Source organism: Leptodactylus fuscus, chromosome 4, assembly GCF_031893055.1.
Source record: "Leptodactylus fuscus isolate aLepFus1 chromosome 4, aLepFus1.hap2, whole genome shotgun sequence".
Classification (NCBI taxonomy): domain Eukaryota; kingdom Metazoa; phylum Chordata; class Amphibia; order Anura; family Leptodactylidae; genus Leptodactylus; species Leptodactylus fuscus.
Genome location: NC_134268.1, coordinates 145,703,514 through 145,728,376, shown reverse-complemented (window position 1 = coordinate 145,728,376; position 24,863 = coordinate 145,703,514). Strand labels below are relative to the sequence as shown.

Below are 24,863 nucleotides of genomic sequence, written 5' to 3'. Positions count from 1 at the left end.
ACAAACAGGTATGATACTAACAATGACTGATTGGCACAGTGGGATAGAGGGCCCTGCCCGCGAGGGCATACAGTCTATGAGGAAAGAGGAATAGAGACAGAAGGTGAGGGGAGAGACTGTTCAGATGGTGATGTGGTGACAGTAGTGTTATTGGAGGTTGTAGGCCTTCCTGAATAGGTGAGTCTTCAGGGCCTTCTTGAAGCCTGTGATTGTGGGGGTCAGTCTTATGTGTCTTGGTAAGGAGTTCTGGAGTATGGGGGATGCACGGGAGAAGGAGGTCTTTGGAGGATCTGAGGTTACACGTGGGCAAGTAGCTGGAGATTAGGTCAGAGATATATGGAGGGGACAGGTTGTGGATGGCTTTGTATGTTAGCGTTAGTATTTTGACCTCTATTTACTAGGCAATAGGTAGCCAATTAAGGGTTTGGCAAAGGGAAGTGGCCGATGAAGAACAGGGGGAGAGATGTATTAAGCGAGCAACACAGTTTAAGGTGGACTGGAGGGGGTGAGAGTATTTGCAGGGAGGACATAGAGGAAGAATTCATCATACACTGAATTTTTAGTTTTTCCAGGTGTTTTATAACTTTACAACTATATATAACTTTGCGTTAAAATAATGGCTCAGCATAATGGGTCAGTTATTAGCAACCTGATGCTACCATCTACTGTACTTAAACATGCATGACCCTTTTTAGACATAGATTTTAGTTGAAAAATTGAATTGCATTGTAGAATCTAAGTTACATACTGCATGCTGCATATAACAGTGGAATATGCCTATGCTATATGCATTCATTTTTTAAATAGCCAAATCCTTTTTTTTAAAAAAAATAAAATGTATGCTATCGCTACTTTTATTTAAAAAATCCTTTTTTTTTTTTTTTTTTTACAAATTGCCTCTCAGGGAGAATATGTTTTTTTAAAAAAAATGCCACACTCTATAGTATTAGAAAAAAGTGAAGCACATAAAGGAGAACCTCAAAGATGAAGGCCAGGTTTGAAGCACAGTTTCATTAATACTGGATGGCAGGAAAGCAGCCAAGTCCCAGATAATGAGGAAGGAGTTGCATTTTTTTAAAAGCTATCTAGTGACAGGGAAAACAAAAATGACATTCAGCTGACGAATAAGCCAAGTTTGACCTAGCCTTACGACCCCTGACAATCAATCTTACCTGCTACTTCATAAAGAATTATAGCTATGCCACTCACATTTGACTCTAGAATTTTACAATTCCCATTTTGTGCTTCTTTATCCTATTTAATACATGGCCTAAGAAGATAAATGTCTGTGAGCAGCAGATTGCACAGAACACAGGCTTCACATGAAAGTAAAAGAACAAGGGTGGAATATGTACACTCAATATTCTATTGTCCATAATATTTTAGTCTGTCTGATGAGGAGATAGGGAAGAGATGGCTGCCATACGTTCTTTGCTATTCCTTTGTTCACTATATTCTATTACATGCCACATACTGAGAAGCATTTGCAACATGCACAATAAATTGAAGCATTTCAGCCTCGCATTCCAAGGCGACTTCATATTTGAACAATCTGAAAATTGAATTATAAAAAGGAAAAAATATTTCAACAGTAAATGCAGTAGCGATAGAAAACCCGGATCCTTTAACAGCAAATTTAAAGGGAGTCTCTCAGTATCAAGCTAATGACAGCACCTTGTAGGGCGGCTTCTATGCTTTTTAAAGATGTCTTTCTTATTCCACATTGCAGCTCCATTTTCATGAAAATGAGGATTTTATTCAAATATAAATTATCTCAAAAGGGCTTCAGGGGTGCTTCTTCTTCTGCTGGGGCTTCACACTCTCTACCCCTAACTGCTGCCAAGCTCCTCCCCCTATTGCCAACCCACAAGTGCTGACAGACTCCCTTTAACACTAGTATTGGTAGCCACATAGATTAATACAATACATTAAAAACCTATAAGTAGCAAAAAAATATTTTCCTAGATAAGCTACATTACTGTAACATTTTTTTTTTTACAATACAGTTGCCTTTTTAGGTATTTTTTGAGCATTCTGAGAATTATACTATACATGGACACATTGTAAACCATTGACGCATAGCAGGGAAGAAGGTTAATTCTATTTGTGAACACCAGTGGCGTAACTAGGAATGGCGGGGCCCCGTGGCAAACTATTTGACATGAGGCCCCTCCCTGACTGACACTGACGCCGAAGACTTCGACCGACCCTATCCTACGCATTCCTGCGCGTTCTATTATGCCCCATAGTGGCCCCTTCACACAGTATTATCCCCCATAGTGGCCCCTGCACACAGTATTATCCCCCATAGTGGCCCCTGCACACAGTATTATCCCCCATAGTGCCCCCTGCACACAGTATTGTACCCCATAGTGGCCCCTGCACACAGTATTATCCCCCATAGGGGCCCCTGCACATAGTATTATCCCCAATAGTGGCCCCTGCACACAGTATTATCCCCCATAGTGGCCCCTGCAAACAGTATTATCCCCAACAGTGGCCCCTGCATCCAGTATTATGTCCCACTGTGGACACCCATAAACAATTATTATACTCTGGGGTCTTTTCGAGTACTGTTTCATACCTGTCCCCCAGCTCCTACGCTCCGCTGCTGTCCCTCATCAATGACGTCGGACGTCACATGAGCCGGGATGCAGGCCGGGTTCATGTGACATCAGAGACGTCAGTCAACTAGGAAGGAGGCCTGGCCAGGATCGTGGAGAGGTAAGTAACAGTGTTTTTTATGTTTCTTACCTCTCCCGGTCCACCAATCATTATACTCGGGGGTCCGAAAAGACCCCCGAGTATAATGATAGCAGCGGTAGCGGCTGTCACCGGGCCCCTAATGTCCCGGGCCATGTGGCAGCTGCCTCTGCTGCTATGGCGGTAGTTACGCCACTGTGTGACACTGTTCTTCACAGGAACACATGGTTCAGTATAATTTTAGATGGGTTGAGTAGCAAAAAACAGGACAGGTGCTAAACATATGACTGCTCCTGATCAATTGGAGCACGTGCTGATCATGAAAGCAGGGGTCAACTGTCTCCCTTTTGAGTTGCACAGTGCTTATGTATATGTATTATCACTCCATTTATTCTCTCACCTGCCTCTCTTTGTCACCCGTTCCCTACTTTATGTCTCAGCCACTTACCAACCATAATGGGTTGATAATTATAATCTATGCAAGACTCAAGACTGTAAGTTACTTTAGGATATTGTATTAGATCCCCATAGAATTTCATTGTGTTTCTAAAGCAATGTAGTCTAAGTGGACTCTTCTGTGATTTATAATAGGTGTATTATTTACAGTAGCTGATACAGTATCTAATAGGTCATATACAGAAAATGTCCTTGTACAGGATGAGTCTATTTTGAATTAGAGCATTTGAGATTTGTTTTATTATCTGGTTTTATTAAGTTAGAAAGGTCTTTTCCCTTTAAGCTGAGTGTAATACTGTGAACTTTAATGAGGAGGTCAGGGTGATAGTATACCGCGCTATAGTAAACTAATGAAGTGTTATTACCAGTGGCTGCTCCTCTCCACCGTCTGTATCGGGTGATTGCAAACACTAGACTAACATTGATAACCTGCCTTCGCAGTGATATGCCGTGCAACTTGGAATGAGGGATACTGGTGTTATTGCTCTTTGAGGGATCCAGTTTTCGTTTTCTTCTCTTTTTATTGTCTTGGAAGGTTGGCTTTATACCCTAAAGCTGGCTTTATTGTGCTACAGTTCAGAAGCTCCTGAGCTGACCACAGGGAATTTTCCTAACCTTTATAGAGAAAATATTTTTAGTGACTGTGTTTGAGGCCTGGCAACGGCCAGTGTGTTGCAGCAAGAAAAGAAATTAGATAGAAACATATTGCTGAAAAGATGTTTTCTCAAATATAGTATTTGGAAGTGGCTTGTACTTTTTCTTTATTGAAGTAGTGTAGTGTTAGAAATGATTCTAGTTTCCAGTTTAGTAGGTTAAAATAAACTAAAATCATTTAAAAGATCTTTTGCAAGTGCATTCAAATTGTAGTTATGTCCACATGTAGTGAGCTACAGCTAAAAAGCGCTTCGGAAAATACTACAGAGGAATTGCATTGTGGGTTTTTTCCACAGCGCTTTCACAGAAAGTCTGCTTTTATTATACGTATAGGGAAAGCACCAGCATTTCTGTAGGTGTCATTGAAATGCTGCTATTTCCTGCAGTGGTATCCTTATAGCTCTTATATCCTTATATCGAGAATATTCTAAAATATATAAGCCCATGATTATCTTTCATTTCAGTTTATTAACATTGTAAAAGCATCTGCTGCATATCATATTTTTCCTATTAAATATTAGCCAAATATTGCGGAGGTCCTCCTTAGGACTGTTCAAGACTAGAGATGAGCGAACAGTAAAATGTTCGATATTCGATATTCGTTTCGAGTAGCCGCTCAATATTCGACTACTCGAATCGAATATCGAACCCTATTATAGTCTTTGGGGGGAAAATGCTCGTTTCAGGGGTAAGCAACGTTCGATCAAATTATACTTACCAAGTCCACGAGTGAGGGTCGGGCTGAATCCTCCGAGAAGTTTTCTCCGTGCAGCATCCCCGCGGCGTCTTCCGGCTCTGAATTCACTCTGCCAGGCATCGGGCCTGGGCAGAGCCAACTGCGCATGCCCGCACTACAAGCGGGCATGAGCAGTTGGCTCTGCCCAGGCCTGATGCCTGGCAGAGTGAATTCAGAGTCGGAAGACGCCGCAGGGAATACTTCTAAAGGTAGGAGAAGAACCAGCGTTGATTGGCCGACTGTATAGCGTTCGGCCAATCAATGCTGGTTCTGCATCGAACTTTTCCATTCAAATAGCGAGTGGTACTCGATCGAGTATGAGTATTTCGAATACCGTAAAATTCGATCGAATACCTACTCGATCATATACTACTCGCTCATCTCTACTCAAGACCTCTGAAGGTTTACTAGAAGGAGTAGAAACCACTCCAGAATATTAAACTAATGACTCTAATTGTGTGGAAATACTGACATTCAAGACATTTACGTTAAATTATGTTTGTATTTATCAAGACTTCAGTTTTCTAAGTGGATATTCTCAGCCTAAGAGCCCTTCTTCAGTCATTTCTATTTGTAGATGCCATGAAAGTGATAAACATATACATCCTAAAAGGTAACCAGGACCATGGCTGTGTCAGACATGGAGGATGCCGACACCTTCCTGCTGTAGCCTTGTAAGCAAGTCCCAGCACAGTATAGTATAGCTTTATTTGTATAGATTGTAAAGCGAAGACAACCCCTTAAACTTTTAGCAAATAGTGCTACAATATGTGTACTGTGGGGTTGGCCATGTGGACTAGCCGTTTGCCAATTCACCAGCTGTCATTCCTTAGACCACTTTTGATAGGAAGAAACCCCTGCATTCCCGCAATACCCTACACAACTTGTTGTTTTGGTGAAGCTCTGACCCAGTCATCTAGCCATCATAATTTGGTTTTGCAAAGCCGCTTTTCCATTTTTCCTGCTCTCAACCAGTCAACAATGCATGTTCACTGCTGCAGAATATATCCCACTTCTTGACAGATGCCATTGTTACCAGATAATCAATGGTATTCACTTCACCTGTCAGGGGTTTTAATGTTATGGCTGATCGGGATATATACTAATGATGTTCATAAACTTATGACACGCATGTATAATTGACTGCTATATATTTATAGTAACTTGCATTACTATTTGCTGCTGAAAAAACTTCCAAAAAGATTTTTCTACTTACTACGGAGTTTAAGGCACTTCTGTTGTTTCCAACATCCTCAAATGGAGTTAAAAGCATGTAGATTGGCCAGGTCAGTTTTAGAAGTTCTCAAGCACTGACTTGAGATTTAAACAATAAGAACAAAACATGTCATATTCTGAAGACTGGATAAGACTAGATTATAAAATGGACTTGTGCATAAAAACAGCCTGATCTTTTTTGGATTCTGCCAGTTTTTTTTACATTATTTGACAGTTTACATGTCAATATTTATCTATAGTGCTCCTCAGTTAGGGTAAGTTCACATGGAGTTTTTCGGTCCGGAACCTGAGGCGGAGGCCGCCTCAGGTTCTGGACCAAAAGCTGGGTAGCCGCGACTGAAAGCCAGTGCACTGCAGCCGCACACTCCGCTCTGGATTAGGCACACCCGGAGGAGGGATTGTCTTCAAGCCGAATTGCGAGGCGAAACGGCCTGAAGAATGAACATCTCACTTAAGCGGCTCCCATTGATTTCAATGGAACTCATCTTTTTGTTCAGGATTTTGAGGCAGATACGGCCTCAAAATCCTGACCAAAATACTCGGTGTGAATTTACCCTTAAGGGGGCCCTTTCACAAGCAACCTCCTCCTATCCCCACTTCTTGCCTCCACAACATGGTCATATAATGCTGTACACTAATACTGTACTGTAGGTTATCTATATTAAATTAAGGTAAAGTGTCTGAATAAAATTAGATTATAAAATAATAGCTCATCCCAAAAAATATGGATAACTTTCCAACATGCAAATAAGTAAGACATGTTTGTAGACACTGAAGCAGCAGGGAACGCTGTGATGTCAGATCAAATTTAGGCAACAGAGAAAATTTTTGATGAAATAACAGAAGAGGCCAAAGCGGGAAAATTCAGCTGGGACTCGGGTAAGACAATATCCCACTGCCACACAGAGGTCCAGAAAGCAGTGTCTACAGCCTGGTTCACGTCTGCGTTCGGTATTCTGTTTGGAAAGTGTCCTTGGGGACCTCCGAACAGAATACGAACGCATTGACAAGCAGTGAGCAATGAAAGCACATGGACCCATAGACTATAATGGGGTCCGTGTATTTTCTGCGCACATGACTCGTGTGGACACTGCGTAGAAAACACACAGATCCCATTATAGTCTATGGGGTCCATGTGCTTTCATCGCTCATCGCTTGTCAATGCATTCGGTATTCTGTTCAGGGGTCCCCAAGAGGACTCCCCAAATGGAATACTGAACGCAGATGTGATCCAGGCCTGAACCAGGCTACAGTATGTGGAGTTATTTCTGAAATTATATCCAACACAGAGTATATAGTTTCAATATACTTAACTTTTTTTTTAACCCTTTCCCCTGGATACATTTTAAACCTAGTTAAGTTACATTGAGTAAAAATTCTGCAGCCTCAACCGTATAAAGGAATATAGCGAGACTGGCATATACTTATGGAAGGTATGAAGCTGTGTATAATTTGGAGAGCAGTGTCTAGAAAGTATTTGTTTATACGCTCTGAAGTAAGAAGCAATGCAGGTTATAGTATCCAACAGCTAGATGCTGTTATTGACACAGGTTGAGGCCTCGATTTCCTCAGGTCCTGACCCATTGCTGCTTTGATGCACTAAAATATTGCGTGTAATCTATCTGCTGTGTGCAAGGAAGAAGTGCCAGTAACATGTTATCACACCTGCTGGACTGCACAATGAATCTCGCTGCATCTCTGTGTGAATCTTTCCATCTCCTGTACATGACAACTGAGAAAGTTATAGATTTTTCAGGAATTTTAGTCAATAAATATTTTAGTTTTGTAAGTTCAAGACCCCGGCACACCATACAATTATATGTGTGGCGTAATAGCCTGATAATGGTGTACATTGGACGGCAATTTTGTGCAAGACAAACATGGTATGTCATTTCACTTAAAATGACACATTTAATATTTGAAAAATATTTTCTTACATACAATATATGGTATATAGGTGAAAATTTACTAACCTCTACCAGTATTGCAGGATGACATTAATATTCATTTTAATTCACTTTCTATACACTGGGCCTCACCATTGGTATTAGGCTGAGGTCCCACCAGAGGATTTGACTCCTCTCTACAAGAAAACTTTGCCGAGACTATGGCAGACAAAGACATAGAGTATCATCAATAAGGTTAAAAAATTGGCTCCTTCGATGACTCTTACATGTGTTTAAGGGCCCATTATTGTAATGATCTGATCGGGGGGAGGGCCACTCTCTACCGAATCTACTGATAAGTGTTATTCTCATTGGTTGTTTTTTTTTGTTTTTTTTTTAACTGTAATTAAGTTTTTCAAAAAAGTAGATATGGAACATTGTACAAGATGATCAAAAGAAAACCACAACTGGAGCAGTAACTCATTGGTTATTTTATAAGTTAATAAAACAACAAAAAAAGCATAAAACATTGATACATATAAAGGGACTGTAGGAGATTAGAATAAAACGTGCTATTATACCGGACACTGAACCACTTGCACGCATTTGATGTTGCAGCTCAGTGCTTACTGTATATGAAACACCAGCCCGTAGACAATAGAGGTTCTGCTGCTGCAAAGAACAAGGCCCTTTTCTAAGCTCATACAATTTTTTTTTTTTAATATTTCCTACCCACTGGCTAACACAGTACAAAAACAGAAGTTTTCCTTATTCCAAATAGTCAAACTTGGAGTCCTTCAATGTTGTAAAAAATTGGGCTGCATAAAATACAAAAAAATAAGGACTCTTCACTTACCTGTTCATCTCCCCAGCAATCCATGGTCACCCTGGATGACACATCACCACTGCAGGCAATGAATGGCTACAGTGGTCATGTGCCCATTTATACCATCATCATTAACATACAACCCCAATAATAGAGCACATGACTGCTGCCGACATCTTTAAAATTTTAGGCTATTTGATGCTTATTTTATTTTTTTTCAACAACCCCTTTAACCAAAGTCACTCTGCGTTAAGGGTGAACATATATATATATATATATATATACAGCCCTATGAAAAAGTTTGGGCACCCCTATTAATCTTAATCATTTTTTGTTCTAAATATTTTGGTGTTTATAACAGCCATTTCAGTTTGATATATCTAATAACTGATGGACACAGTAATATTTCAGGATTGAAATGAGGTTTATTGTACTAACAGAAAATGTGCAATATGCATTAAACCAAAATTTGACCGGTGCAAAAGTATGGGCACCTCAACAGAAAAGTGACATTAATATTTAGTAGATCCTCCTTTTGCAAAGATAACAGCCTCTAGTCGCTTCCTGTAGCTTTTAATCAGTTCCTGGATCCTGGATAAAGGTATTTTGGACAAACAATTCAAGTTCAGTTAAGTTAGATGGTCGCCGAGCATGGACAGCCCGCTTCAAATCATCCCACAGATGTTCAATGATATTCAGGTCTGGGGACTGGGATGGCCATTCCAGAACATTGTAATTGTTCCTCTGCATGAATGCCTGAGGATTTGGAGCGGTGTTTTGGATCATTGTCTTGCTGAAATATCCATCCCCGGCGTAACTTCAACTTCGTCACTGATTCTTGAACATTATTCTCAAGAATCTGCTGATACTGAGTGGAATCCATGCGACTCTCAACTTTAACAAGATTCCCGGTGCCAGTATTGACCACACAGCCCCAAAGCATGATGGAACCTCCACCAAATTTTACAGTGGGTAGCATGTGTTTTTCTTGGAATGCTGTTTCTTTTTGGACACCATGCATAACGCCTTTTTTTATAACCAAACAACTCAATTTTTGTTTCCAAAATGAAGCTGCCTTGTCCAAATGTGCTTTTTCATACCTCAGGCAACTCTATTTGTGGCGTACGTGCAGAAACGGCTTCTTTCTCATCACTCTCCCATACAGCTTCTATTTGTGCAATGTGCGCTGTATAGTTGACCGATGCACAGTGACACCATCTGCAGCAAGATGATGCTGCAGCTCTTTGGAGGTGGTCTGTGGATTGTCCTTGACTGTTCTCACCATTCTTCTTCTCTGCCTTTCTGATATTTTTCTTGGCCTGCCACTTCTGGGCTTAACAAGAACTGTCCCTGTGGTCTTCCATTTCCTTACTATGTTCCTCACAGTGGAAACTGACAGGTTAAATCTCTGAGACAACTTTTTGTATCCTTCCCCTGAACAACTATGTTGAACAATCTTTGTTTTCAGATCATTTGAGAGTTGTTTTGAGTAGCCCATGATGCCACTCTTCAGAGGAGATTCAAATAGGAGATCAACTTGCAATTGGCCACCTTAAATACCTTTTCTTATGAATGAATACATCTGGCTATGAAGTTCAAAGCTCACTGAGGTTACAAAACCAATTTTGTGCTTCAGTAAGTCAGTAAAAAGTAGTTAGGAGTATTCAAATCAATAAAATGATAAGGGTGCCCATACTTTTGCACCGGTCAAATTTTGGTTTAATGCATATTGCACATTTTCTGTTAGTACAATAAACCTCATTTCAATCCTGAAATATTACTGTGTCCATCAGTTATTAGATATATCAAACTGAAATGGCTGTTGCAAACACCAAAATATTTAGAACAAAAAATGATTAAGATTAATAGGGGTGCCCAAACTTTTTCATAGGACTGTATATATATATATATATATATATATATATATATATATATATATATATACTGCCAGTTCCAATATAAAAAGAAGGGATAGCCTAAGACACGATAGATAGATAGATAGATAGATAGATAGATAGATAGATAGATAGATAGATAGATAGATAGATAGATAGATAGATAGATAGAGGTCAACAGTAGCAGCTATCAATTAGTTAGGCTACATATGACTATTATTTTTTTATCAATATTCACAAGGTACGTGAGCAACTTTCAAAGTTCATTTCAAACCAGAAGTGCTATTAGCAGAGGCTCAGAGGAGGTACAGACAAAATATATAAAAAAAAAGATTCCTTTTCTTACTTCTCCTGGGTCTGGTCTTAATTCCTGATGACTGATCTTCACCCACAGAATCTTGCGGCCTCTTCCGGCATCTTTTCTGATGTCATGTGCTTCATGATCACCTCTGATGTGACAACAACATGCCGGAGGACCCATGAAATAATAATAATAATATAATAATACATTTTATTTATATAGCGCCAACATATTCCGCAGCGCTGTACAATTTATAGGGTTCAGATACAGACATACATACCAAAGAACGTCATTTCACACAATGGGACTGAGGGCCCTGCTCAAAAGAGCTTACAATCTATGAGGTAGAGGGGGTGACACAAGAGGTAGCAGGGGCGGCATTGCTTATACAGTGTTCAGACAATTTTGTGCATTAGGAATTGTGATAGGCTTGTCTGAAAAGATGCGTCTTTAGTTTGCGTTTGAAACTGTAGAAGTTGGGAGTTAATCTGATTGTCCGGTGTAGAGCATTCCAGAGAAGTGGTGCAGCTCGGGAGAAGTCTTGTATACGAGCATGGGAGGTTCTGATAATAGAGGATGTAAGTGTTAGGTCATTGAGTGAGCGGAGAGCACGGGTTGGGCGGTAGACAGAGATGAGGGAAGAAATGTAGGGAGGTGCGGCATTATGGAGAGCCTTGTGGATGAGAGTAATAACTTTATATTTTATTCTATAATGAATAGGCAGCCAATGTAGCGACTGGCACAGACCGGAGGCATCGCTGTAGCGTCTAGCCTGATAGATGAGCCTGGCCGCTGCATTCAGAATAGATTGTAGAGGAGAGAGTTTAGTGAGGGGAAGACCGATTAGTAAGGAATTACAGTAGTCAAGGCGAGAATGAATCAGAGAGACAATAAGTGTCTTTAGTGTATCTCTGGTAAGGAAAGGGCGTATTCTGGAGATGTTTTTGAGGTGGAGGTGACATGAACGTGCGAGTGATTCAATATGAGGGGTGAAGGAAAGGTCTGCGTCAAATATGACCCCAAGGCAGCGGGCATGCTGCCTAGGAGTTATAGTAAGGCCTGAGACTGCAATGGATATATCAGGGACAGATCTGTTAGATGGTGGAAACAGTAGTAGTTCAGTCTTAGAGAGATTTAGTTTCAGATAGAGCGAGGACATGATATTAGAGACAGCAGAGAGACAGTCACTGGTGTTCTGTATGAGTGCAGGGGTGATGTCACGGGAAGATGTGTATAATTGGGTGTCATCAGCATAAAGATGGTACCTGAAGCCAAATCTGGCGATGGTTTGTCCAATGGGGGCTGTGTAGAGAGAAAAGAGCAGGGGGCCGAGGACCGAGCCCTGAGGAACCCCAACAGCAAGGGAAAGAGGAGAGGAAACAGAGCCCGCAAATGATACACTGAAAGTGCGGCCTGAGAGATAAGAGGAGAACCAGGAGAGCGCAGTGTCATTGAGGCCAACTGAGCGGAGCATAGTGAGGAGAAGTTGATGGTCAACAGTGTCAAAAGCTGCAGAGAGGTCCAGAAGAATAAGAAGAGAGAAGTCACCATTGGATTTAGCCTTTAGTAGATCATTAGAGACTTTTGTGAGAGCTGTTTCAGTAGAGTGCAGAGCGCGGAAACCAGATTGTAAGGGGTCAAGCAGAGAGTTAGCAGAGAGATAACGGATTAACTGAGAATAAACCAGGCGTTCCAAAAGTTTAGAGATGAAGGGGAGGTTAGAGACGGGTCGATAGTTAGCAGCACAGGATGGGTCCAGGGAGGGTTTTTTCAGTAGCGGGATTATAACAGCATGCTTGAAGGAGGATGGGAAGATTCTAGAAGAGAGAGAGAGGTTAAATATTTTAGTAAGGTAAGTAGTGACAGCAGGGGACAGAGATTGGAGAAGGTGTGAGGGGAAGGGGTCACTACTGCAGGTTGTGGGGCGAGATGAAGAAAGTAGCTGGGAAACTTCCTCTTCTGTGACAGGTTCAAAAGATGAGAATGGACAGTCTAAAGTACGGCTGGTGAGGGGATCAGTACTATCGTAGGTGTGGGAGTCAATGCCACCTGGGGCTTGGGCAGTAATTTCCTGACGGATCTTATCAATTTTATCATGGAAATACATGGCCAGGTCATCAGCACTAAGGTCTGTGAATGGCGTCTGCACCTTGGGTGTGAGTAAGGAGTGAAAGGTTTCAAAAAGCCTTTTAGGGTTGCTGGAGAGAGAAGAGATGAGTCTTGTTTGGCAAGGTAAAGGGCAGAGCTATATGTTTTAAGCATAAACTTGAAGTGGAGGAAATCTGCAGGTGAGCGTGATTTTCTCCATAGACGTTCGGCACACCTAGAGCAGCGCTGAAGAAATCGTGTCTGTGGCGTGTGCCAGGGCTGATGCCTCCTATGTGGGACTTTACGAGTGGAGGGGGGAGCAACCTCATCCAATGCATTTTTGAGGGTATCATTATAGTGACTGGTGGCCAGATTGGGACAGGAGATTGAAGAGATGGGGGACAGGGAGGACTGTAGAGTATCTGAGAGGTGCTGGGTGTCAATAGCACGCAAGTTTCTATATGTGTGATGGGTAGGGGTGTCTTGTGAAGGGGAGAGAGCACTGATGGTGAGAGATAGAAGATTGTGGTCAGAAAGCGGCAGAGAAGAGTTAGAAAATTTAGAGACTGTGAGGAGTCGATGGAAGACTAGATCAATCGTGTTACCGTCTATATGTGTGGCGGAAGAAGAACATTGTGAGAGACCAAGAGAAGTGGTTAATGAGAGAAACTGTGAGGCAGCCGGGGAGTGAGGGGGGGCAATAGGGATGTTAAAGTCACCCATGATGAGGGTAGGAATGTCACTGGATAAAAAGTGGGGAAGCCAAGAAGCAAAGTGGTCCAAAAATTGGTAGGGTGAGCCAGGTGGGCGGTAGATCACAGCTACATGTAAGGAGAGTGGCCGGAAAAGTCTGATAGCATGGACTTCAAATGAGGAGAATGTGAGTGAGGGGACCGGGGGAATGGACTGAAAAATGCACTGCGGTGACAGCAGTAATCCTACCCCACCACCCTGCCTATTATCAGGCCTAGAGGTGTGTGCGAATTGTAGGCCACCATGACACAGAGCAGCAGGGGAGGCAGTGTCTGACTGCTGGATCCAAGTTTCAGTAAAGGAGGCCGAGGTATTTACTAAGGAATAAGTCATTAATGTATTCTAGTTTGTTACACACTGAGCGGGCGTTCCAGAGAGAGCAGTTAAAGGAGACAGGGGAGAGATGAGGGGAAGGAACACGGTAAATATTGATGAGGTTTGTAGGCCTTCTATGTGTGCAGGAAGAAGAGTTAGTGAAGGAAGGAGGGCCGGGGTTAGGAGAGATGTCCCCAGCAGCGAGGAGGAGTAACATGGACAGAGACAGAAGGTGGTTCAGGGATTTATGTGGGCGCTTCTGTTTGGTGTCACTGCTAAAAGAAATAAAGGGATGATTAAAGAGTGTGAAAAGTGTGTGAGAGCTGTACATGGGAGAAGGAAGAAAAGAGGGACTGATATGGATGGTGTGTACTGGTGGTAGAGATGGAGGAGAGATCTGCAGGAAGACAATGGCTAAGATAGTAAGAGACAGTGCAGCTACAGGATACCATGAGGTAAAACTTGTTGTTTTAGGTTGAAATTTACCTGGTGTTCTGCCATGGTTAGCCTGTTTCGTGCCCTGTTTAAGTGCACTTTGGTTAATCTGCACTTCGGTTAAGATGCAATTTGGTTAAGATGCATGCTGCAGATGAGATGCCCCCGCATATGAGATGCACCCCATAAGCTATATCTACTTATATAGGAAAGCACAGCTTCAGACTAGCACTAATTTAAGTCGTTAACTAATTAATCTACAAACTGTGACACATGAGGAGACTGGCAGTGTGGATCCAAGTAAACACTTGGCCAGAAACACCAATAAAATCAGTGAAGATCAAAAGACTGACACTAGTGCAGATAAGAAGACATGGAAGTGCAAAAAATATACAGCCTGGATGAAATGCTAGGATATAGTTCAGTAATCAGGCAGAGGTGAAATACAGAGGTGAAATACAGGATTATATACCATTGAATATTACAGCAGATGATCGAAGGGAGAATTCAGACAGCAAGCAGAGGTGGGTTCAATAGCAGATTATATACCATTGAATATTACAGCAGATGATCGAAGGGAGAATTCAGACAGCAAGCAGAGGTGGGTTCAATAGCAGATTATATACCATTGAATATTACAGCAGATGATCGAAGGGAGAATTCAGACAGCAAGCAGAGGTGGGTTCAATAGCAGATTATATACCTGTATGAAGAGAGGAAGAATGAAGGTCATAGTCATGCCATGTATAAGTGCACTTTGGTTAAGATGCAATTTGGTTAAGATGCATGCTGCAGATGAGATGCCCCCTGCAAGAGCCCGTGGTGAAGACCAGATGCCTAGGAGAGGTGAGGAGAGGTCATTATCTGTGTTTTGTATTTTGTTCCCGTCTTCCCTGGGGAGACCCCAGAGTATAATCACAATTTTTCAATAATAACAAAATTACAAAATTTTGGGAAAATTTGTAACAAACCTGTTTACTCATTTCTACTGAAGACAATGTCTTACTAAGCAATTGCTTTAAATGATTTCAATGTTTAAAAAAAAGAAAAAAAAAAGAAAAAAAACCAATGCATTGTTTAATTCTACAGAAAAAAAATTGGTGGACTCAATGGATTTTCTTACACTGTGTATGTGCATAGTACTTCTGCTACTTGGATTAAACTTTGTTACTTTGGTATTTATTCCATGGCCACATTAGCAAGTAATATATCTGATTAGAAATGTATTTTTTTTCTTATCCTTTATTACATTTTGCTACAATCTAAACATAGTTCTTTGTCACGTTGTACTCTACCATAAGTGGTAAAATGACATATAATTTATAGGGAGGTTTTTACAACAGGGCTGAATGCCGGCGACTGGAAGCCACCACGAAAATACAGTTCTTACATGGCAGGGGTGTGCTTAATTTATCTTAACTGCAATGGGCTTAAAGTAGCTTCCTTACCAATGTTCACAATAAAATGGCACCTAAAAGTATAATTGAACTATGCTGACCCTGAGAACAGCACAATAATAACTTTCAACACGTGTCATTTCTTTCTTTCTGGGTTTTTTTTTTTTTCGTCTTTAAAGCTGTGAACTGGATGATATTTCCCTGGCCAAATTTAGTGTTATAAAGCAATATTGAATTGAGAACATTTTCAGGCCTTAGGAGTTACTATGTCATTTTAAAGGTGAAAACTGTTAAAGCTTACCAAGTATAGAGGCGAAAGTACATTACAGCGACTATTTCTGGAGTTTGTGGACCCATCTATTGTCTTTACTACGTAATAACAGCACTTTGTATGTAAAATGTCTGATCCTACCGATTCATGTTATGTTGGTTAAATGTATTACTAAGAATACAAGAATATTCTCCGCACTGGAAAGCATAGCCTCGATGGAAATGTGTAAACCAATTATTTAGTGAAAAAGGGATTTTTGCACTTTTGATCAGTCAGGCTGATTCTCTTTGGCTACATCTGTTATGCAATGGTTATTCTGACACCTGTAGGGGACAGAGCATACATGATGTAAAGTTAGTGTGCACATATGAACACTTTTAGTTTTTTCGTATAGTATTAAGTTCTTTACCGACATAGGAGTTCTGTTTTTCTGATATAATCTCCTGAAAATATGTACAGATATGGATGGTAGAAGGCGCTATCTGTGCCAGGCTAACTCTATAATGCAGTACACCAGGGCCGCCGATAGGGCAGTACTACTGGTACTGGCGTCAGGGGCCCGGCCAAATTGAAAAATGGGGGGGGCCCGGTTTTGGCCCGCCACCGTGTGCCGGCCCCCTGGCGCCCGTAGCAGTCATTGTGTATGTCCTATTTCAACTCAGATCTGCATCCAGAGGACGCAGATCTGAGATGAAGACATACGCGGCTGAAGCAAGGAGCTGACACAGGTCAGCTTCTCGCTTCGCCACTGCGTGCCTCTCTCCCTGACACATATGCAGCTGAAGCGAGGAGCTGACCTGTGTCAGCTCCTCGCTTCGCCGCCGCCGCTGCTACTGGCTTGTAGACGCGATGTGATCACATCACATCTAAAAGCCAGTAGCCGGTGGCAGCGGCGAAGCGAGGAGCTGACACAGGTCAGCTCCTCGCTTCAGCCATCGCGTCTACAAGCCAGTAGCCGGCGGCGAAGCGAGGAGCTGACACAGGTCAGCTCCTTGCTTCGCCGCTGCGCGCCTCTCTCGCTGTCAAATATGCGGCTGAACCGCTTCGCCGCCTCCGCTACTGGCTTGTAGATGCGATGTGGTGACGTCACATCGCGTCTATAACTGTGCGCCAGTGTGAGAGAGAGGCGCGCAGAGAGCTGCGAGGGAACGAAGGAGAAGGTAAGTCAGTCAGTGTAATGTGGAACGTGAAACTGGGGGCAGAGAGAGGACGACATGACAATGGGGGCAGAGATGGAGGGGACATGAATATGGGGGCAGAGATGGAGAGGACGGCATGACACTGGGGGCAGAGATGGAGAGGACGACATGACAATGGGGCAGAGATGGAGGGACATGAATATGGGGGCAGAGATGGAGAGGACGGCATGACAATGGGGGCAGAGATGGAGGGGACATGAATATGGGGGCAGAGATGGAGGGGACATGAATATGGGGGCAGAGATGGAGGGGACATGAATATGGGGGCAGAGATGGAGGGCATGAATCTTGGGGTAGAGATGGAGGGGACATGAAACTGGGGGCAGAGATGGAGGGGGGGAACATGAAACTGGGGGCAGAAATGGATGGGCGGACATGAATCTGGGGGCAGAGATTGGGTGGGAGACATGAAACTGGGTGCAGATGAAGGGTGTATATGAAGCTGGGGGAGAGATAGAGGGGGGACATATAATGTACGGGTGACTGTAGGAGGATTATACTGTGTGCGGGCACATGAAAAATTAATGAGAATGGGTGGAGTCAACATAACAGTGGGTGGGGCTAAATTTGCCGCGGCGCGCAAAGCGCGCCACACATTTTGTCCCTCTTTTGGTTCTTCAAAAGTTGGGAGGTATGGGTACAGGGGGCAGTGGAAAGATGTTAGAAGGTGGACGGGGGGGGGGGGAAGGGGGATTGTTGGGGCATCGGGTGTGCGGCACTGTGGAGAGGGAACTGGGGCAATAATATATAATATATAAGTTTTTAGCTGGAGAACTACAAAGCACACAAGACCTCCAAAGGTATGTGTGCTTTGTATTAATAATGATGTAAGCGGCTATGCTACTAGCATAGCAGCCTGTTTGGGGGTGGGACTTTCACTGTAAAGGAGTGTTCACATTGCGTTTTTGGCCTCCCTTGCCGGGATACGTTGGTAACCAGTCACACTCAGGTCCCCACTTATCCCTGCACGGAGAACTGCAGGGCCCCCCTTTTTTTTAATGGCCAGTTCTTCGTGCAGGGATAAGTTGACAGCTGATTCTGACTGGTTACCAACGTATCCCGGCAAGGGAGGCCAAAAACGCAATGTGAATAAGCCCTGAGGATTTATTAGGAGGGCTCTTATAGATGGTGTTGGCTCTCTATAGGCGCTGTCACATGTAGCAGATTATACCTGCAAATAGAATCTGATGAAGCCTTGTAATGCTGCTAAATAAAGGGAAATGTAATACAGAATTGGTATGTCGCAAAATAAAGTAGTTTTAAAATGGTGGCAGCCGGGGGGGGGGGGCAGACACTTAGGCTGTATGGGGCCCCAAAATTCCTGATGGCGGCCCTGCAGTACACCAATGCTATTTGCGTAGCAAGACCCTCATTCACTTTGAGAGGCCATGCTATGTAAATATTGCAGAGCTCCATGGTGCTGCTTTAGTAATATAGCATGCCAGAAGTTGGGATAATGGCCACTTTCATACCCTTGGTGCAACCTAAGCAACTACACAGGGGGCTAACAGGGTAGGGAGCTGTACGTCTTTAAGGCTAAAGCCTCATGTAGTGGGCCACAGCAAAAAAAGCACTGCAGGAAAAAACACTGGGGCAACGCATTACAGTTTTTCCCACAGTGCTTTTCCATGATGGTATTGGAAATCGCAATATATCGACTGTGTGTATTGTCCTGCAATCCAATTCATAGGGACTGTAAAACGCTGTGTTTTTCTATTGCGCTTCTGCTGCGGCCAAACTGCAGCGTTTACGCCACGTGGGGCCATGGCCTAAAAGCTGTATTTTTCTTTTTTTTCTTTTTTTAGTTGTGGGTGAATGCCTAAACTAATGAACTTGATGGCTAATAACTACTAGTAGTTAGCTAGAGCCTTAAGAATGGTGCAAGAGTTAATAGTAATATTTCTAGTTTTACACCATAGCTCTGCCCTGTGGATAAACAAGACTAGGGCTCCACAATGAATTTATTCACCCTCACATTCCAATGTGATTCAAACACTGGGACTTGTATGCAACCACAATGGTTCCTTACCTAAGAACTAGTTGTAGACACCTCTCAGGGATTTACCCCATGTCAGAAATCTTGTGATCGATATGCAACATGTAACCAATTCATGAGAATTCCCACTTGAAATATTAACTCATTGTTCTGGTTCATTACAGCTACCTCATCCCTGAACTCTCAACTTCAGCAACTTCAGCATCTACAGCAGCTTCATCAGCATCATCATCACCATCATCATCAAGGATCACAGCAACATCAACAGCAGCAGCAGCAACAGCAAACTACAGCCCAGCATCAGCAGTCGCCCCAGCCATCATCCCAGCCTCACCCCTCACAGTCATCACAACAGCAACAAAATCAGCAACAGCAGCAAAACCAAACACAGAACAAAAGCCAGAACCAACTTGCCACAAGCCAGCAGCCCTGCAGCTCTCCCCAAAAGCCCAACCAATCACCAGGACATGGCCTTCCTTCCCCAATGACTCCACCAAACCCATTGCAGGTAAGTAAGATAGAGGTTTATTTAAGGACCTATGAGTACTCAGAGTGCTCACATACCACAGTCTAACATTCTGCAAAATGGTGAAAATAATTAACCCTAAAAACATTTCACAATTAGCCTAAATAAAACCTGTCTATAACTAACACATTTAACAAAAGAGCTGAGGATTTTGCCTAAAAACAATGACATGTTGTCACCTTTGTGCATTTCATGACCACATACTCTGCAGATCCTTCTAATAATTTATAATTTTCTTCATGATTTATTGGCCATGTCAGCAGTACAATGTGGTTCTTTGAACGGAAGGTTATGGTATAGTAATCCTGTTTATTCTGTGTTACATTTCCTGATTTCTGTGGTGTTTTTTTCTTGATCTAAGATATGTATATAAGATCTAGATGTCATTAGATTGACTCTGCACGCACTATACATGCTATTGTGTCAAGAATAATTCCTTTAAGATAATAATGGAATATTATTTGATATATGATATGTAACTTTCCTCTTACTGTAACATTCTTTTCCCAAAAAAAGGAAAATTTTGGAGCCTTTTAAATGTTAAAGTGCATAAAAGTGAGTGTCAGACCAGTGTGGTTGAACTAGGAGTCTGTATCCACTGCTTTTTTTCCTCTTTAAAATGTAGATTGTAAGCCCCATATAGGGTTCACAATGTACATTTTTTTTTTAGTATGTCTTTTTAAAGTATGGAAGAAAATCCACGCAAACACGGGGAGAACACACAGACTCATTGCAGATGTTGTCCTTGGCAGGATTTGAACCCAGGACTCCAGTGCTGCAATGCTAACCACGGAGTCACCATGTTACCCCAATGTCACATTAACTTTGACATAACTTTGGCTGTGTTTACAAGAGAGCGGGAGAGGGAGTCCCGTCCATGTTATATACTATATTTTAAACCAATTTAAGTTTTGGTTTACCAAAAGTTTTTACCAAAAGTTAAGTTTTTACCTAACTTAGCACCCGAATCCAAAACAAAAGGAAATTAATTTTGAGAGGTTTGCTCCTTTTTAGTAACAACAACATAGTCTTTATTTACAAATGACCATATGGTACGATATAGAAGGTACAACATAGAAGCAAGAAAATACAAGGGCTGAATATCACTGAACTTTCAAAGGTATCATGCCATTGGTGGAACAGTGGGAACATCAGATTAGCTACCACTGTTCTACCAGTGGTATGATACTGGTGAAAACATTGAAACGTTGGTTGATATTGAGCCATTGTATCTTCTTGCTTCTATATGACATTGACATGCCAGATGCACTTCTTTTTTGTACAGATTCCGTCCAAAATCACAGGCTAAAAAATCCATCAAAATCATATATATATATCCTATTAATATTATAAATGTGAAAGTTTGTGAGTTTGTGGGTTTGTGTGTTTGGATGTTTGCATGTTCGGATGTTTGTTCCTCAATCACGGAAAAACCGCACCACCGATTTGGCTGAAATTTTCCACAAACATAGTTAATACACCCGATTAAACAATAGGCTACTTTTCGTCACAATAGCGCACATACGTTTGTGCCAGGACCCCCACAAAACCCAAACTCACACCACCATCTCTGCAATCTCACACACTTTGGACCGTAGCAAGCCACAAAATTCATATTGCCCTCTACAGCCTAGTCCCTAACCCCACACATTCACATATACATATACTTTACCACTTTGCAGGGGCCACACGGTGGCTCAGTGGTTAGCACTGCAGCGCTGGAGTCCTGGTGTTCAAATCCCGCCAAGGGCAAAAAACCATCTGCAAGGAGTTTGTATGTTCTCCCCGTGTTTGCATGGATTTCCATCCTATATTCCAAAAAGAAAGACATAATGATAGGGAAAAATGTACATTGTGAGCTCTATGTGGAGCTCACAATCTACATTTAAAAAAAAACAAAAAAAAAACATATACTTTACCACTTTGCCCCTCACCTTAACGATACTCCAGGAGGCTCTCTTTAACGCTCTGGAGCAGCCATGTTTGCCGACCCCCACCGCTCTGACAATCCGCGACACCGCCCACCCATGTCAATACCCCTAGGCGGTGTAATAAATGCAAAAAAAAAAAAGTTTAAAAAAAAAATTAAAAAGGATTAAAAATTCAAATCACCCCCCTTTCCCTAGAACACATATTAAAGTAGTTAAAAACTGTGAAACACATACATGTTAGGTATCCCCACGTCCAAAATCGCCCACTCTACAAAGCTATATAAATATTTTTTCTGTTCGGTAAACGCCGTAGCGGGAAAAATGGTCAAAAGTGCCAAACCGCCGTTTTTTCACTGTTTTGATCCTGATAAAAATTTGAATAAAAAGTGATCAAAGCAATAACATTTCCCGAAAATGGTAGAACTACAAAGTACACCCGGTCCTGCAAAAAAAGACGCCCTATACATCCCCGTACACGCACGTATAAAAAAGTTACGGCTGTCGGAATATGGCAACTTTTAAAAAAAAACATTTTTAACACAGTTTTGGATTTTTTTTAAGGGGTCAAAATGTAAATAAAACCATATAAATTTGGTATCCCCAGAATCGTAACGAAACACAGAATACAGGGGACATGTCATTTTGGTTGCACAGTGAACACCGTAAAACCAAAGCCCGTAAGAAAGTCGCAGAAATGCATTTTTTCTTCAAATCCACCCCATTCTGAATTTTTTCCCTGCTTCCCAGTACATTATATAGAATAATTAATGGCGGCATCATGAAGAAAAATTTGTACCAGGAAAAATTAAGACCTCATATGGCTCTGGGAGCGGAGAAATAAAAACGTTATGGGGTTTAGAAGGAGGGGAGTCAAAAACAAAAATCAAAAAATGCCATCGGCGGGAAAGGGTTAACTTCAAATACTTCTGTTCCAAAGTCACTATGTAAAGTTTCTCACAACACCGTATAGCAGCTCAAATACAAAGTAACTTCAACCCAAAAGTCTCACATATTCTCTGAATTACAGCAAAAACAAGATACAAACTTACATTTCATATCCCATACCTTATACACAGTACGAAAACCTTACCCATGCCTGTATATACCCACTTCTACAATCACCGCAGACGAAGTCGCGGGTACCAGCTAGTATATATATATGGGACCCCACTATAGACAATGGGGTTCCTCTGGATCCATTGTCTGATATTGGAAGGATCTGCTTTAATGTTTAGTCTGTTTTTCTGTTCCTACGATTAGCAGAAGAAAGTTATCCAGCATTAGTTATATAGCTACTGTACATAGCTGGCATGGTTGAAAAAATAAATATTTAGTTTAATTGTACTACTATAACTCTATTACGGTATTATTATGATATCCATATATTAAAACAACTTCCAAAATCTTGACACATAATTTTCCTTTTTCCTATGCAAAGCATACACCATGGACGTCAGGTTGGGTGACTACTATTCTGTAAAGTTAGCATAAATTGGGTCAATGACATTTTTATTTATAAATCTCTTATTAAGTTCCATGTATAAGTAACACATGGTGGCAATGTAGAATACATACAGTTACATTATGGCGTTACCCCTGTTTATCAGCAATTTGAAGACCCTGATATTGGACCTTGAATTATCTATTGATGCCTTATCTAAATAACCTACCTTTATTCATGCCATGAGCCTTGTGTTTGAATTCACTGGTGAACCTAATGTGATCTAGTACGACACATCATAAAAATCATATTACAAATGTGTAAATTCAGAACATACTGTAAACAGCTTGTAATAGTGTTGTGTAATATTAAGCTCAGTTTAATACTTGACAGCTTAAATTTCATTTAAGATTCTGCGATTCCTTCTTATTTTCTGCCAGTTCTATCCTTCTACATTATTCAGAATCCATCTGAAGGATATTAGTTTAGTGCAATGCAAAGATTGTCAAGAGAAGACAGTAATTCAGAATGATGATGTTGTTTGTTTCAAAAACTCTAAAGGATAACAACAATTATTTCTATCGAGATCCAGGCTCTGTTGTTTCTTCCGAAAGGAAATTAAATGAAAGTGACTTGCCTAGGTGAAACGGCTAAAAGTTTCACAAAATGAACAAATATTAACACTACAACACCATCTAACAGCACATTGAGATTCATAAACTGTTCCTTGTCACTTTTCTATTGAAGAGAAATTTCATAACACTTTATATTAAATTCACTCAAATGGGTTTTATTTTTTAACAGAACTATTTTTTTTGTTAACCTTGGTTGATTGATTTCCGATGCTGCGTGCTGTCATTTAGGGTAAGAACGGTGACATATTTGAGAGATTTTCTTTTAAATGCACCTGTAGAGTGGGAGAGTTACTGACACTTACAAGAGCAAAGAAATGACCAGCTTTCACTCCAAATAAAATCATAAACCACTGTGGTTTGTAATGACTTTTACACTGAACTGTAAATGGAATTATTCTACCATCCGGTCAACTTACTGTATATTAACTGATATCCTTTAAGTTAGTGAAGACTAAGAACAATTCATGGGCTGGGTATATTATTGACACTAAAAGGTGCCACAGCCCAACCTTGAGAACTCTGCGAGACTGGATTTTGCCCAAAATTGACATAGGCAGTAGAGATGAGCGAATAGTATTCGATCGAATACCTTGCTCCCATTGGAATACGTGTAAGCGACCGAACACCAAGGGGTTAAGCGTAGTGAATATTTGATGCGCTTAACCCCTTGGTGTTCGGCCACTTACACGCATTCCTATGGCATTCGATCGAATATTATTCGCTCAACACTAGTAGAAAGTTACATTAACCAGTTGAAAGTTTAAGAGAAGAAACCCTTCCAGTCAGTGTGCTATCTGGGTTCTTCCCGGGTATCACACTGACCAATTCATTTCTATGAACCCATAGACATGACTGTGAGTTACACGGTCCCATATGTGGGCCGACTGCTGGGATGCAAAATAAGAAACAGATCCTATTCAGATCCTGTCCAATTTTGCGGCCTTGCATCTGCAGCTCCTATTCATTGAAAGAAAGGGGCCATGGAAGCACGGCCATCACTTCAGTGGCACCCAGACATCCATGCCTTTCATCCACGGCAGCACGATCACACACTATTGTGTGCAACCAGCTTTAGATACAGACCCAGATCACTAAGAAAGAACTGTTCACTTTGGGGTTTCAAAATTAATGGTGTTTTCCCAGGATCAACACTTATTTCTCATCCACAGGATAAAGGTAACTG

The 24,863-nt window shown here is 41.5% G+C and overlaps 1 protein-coding gene across 6 annotated transcripts in view; it reads left to right on the top strand.

Moving 5' to 3' along the window:
- The window catches only part of POU6F2 (POU class 6 homeobox 2), a 474,882-nt gene that overhangs the window by 338,165 nt on the left and 111,854 nt on the right, over window positions 1–24,863 (top strand). For all 6 annotated transcript variants that reach the window (XM_075271186.1, XM_075271183.1, XM_075271184.1 and 3 more), the window contains exon 5: window positions 19,312–19,655. In XM_075271186.1, the coding sequence (XP_075127287.1) occupies window positions 19,312–19,655 (344 nt within the window). The remainder of the gene's footprint in view (window positions 1–19,311; window positions 19,656–24,863) is intronic.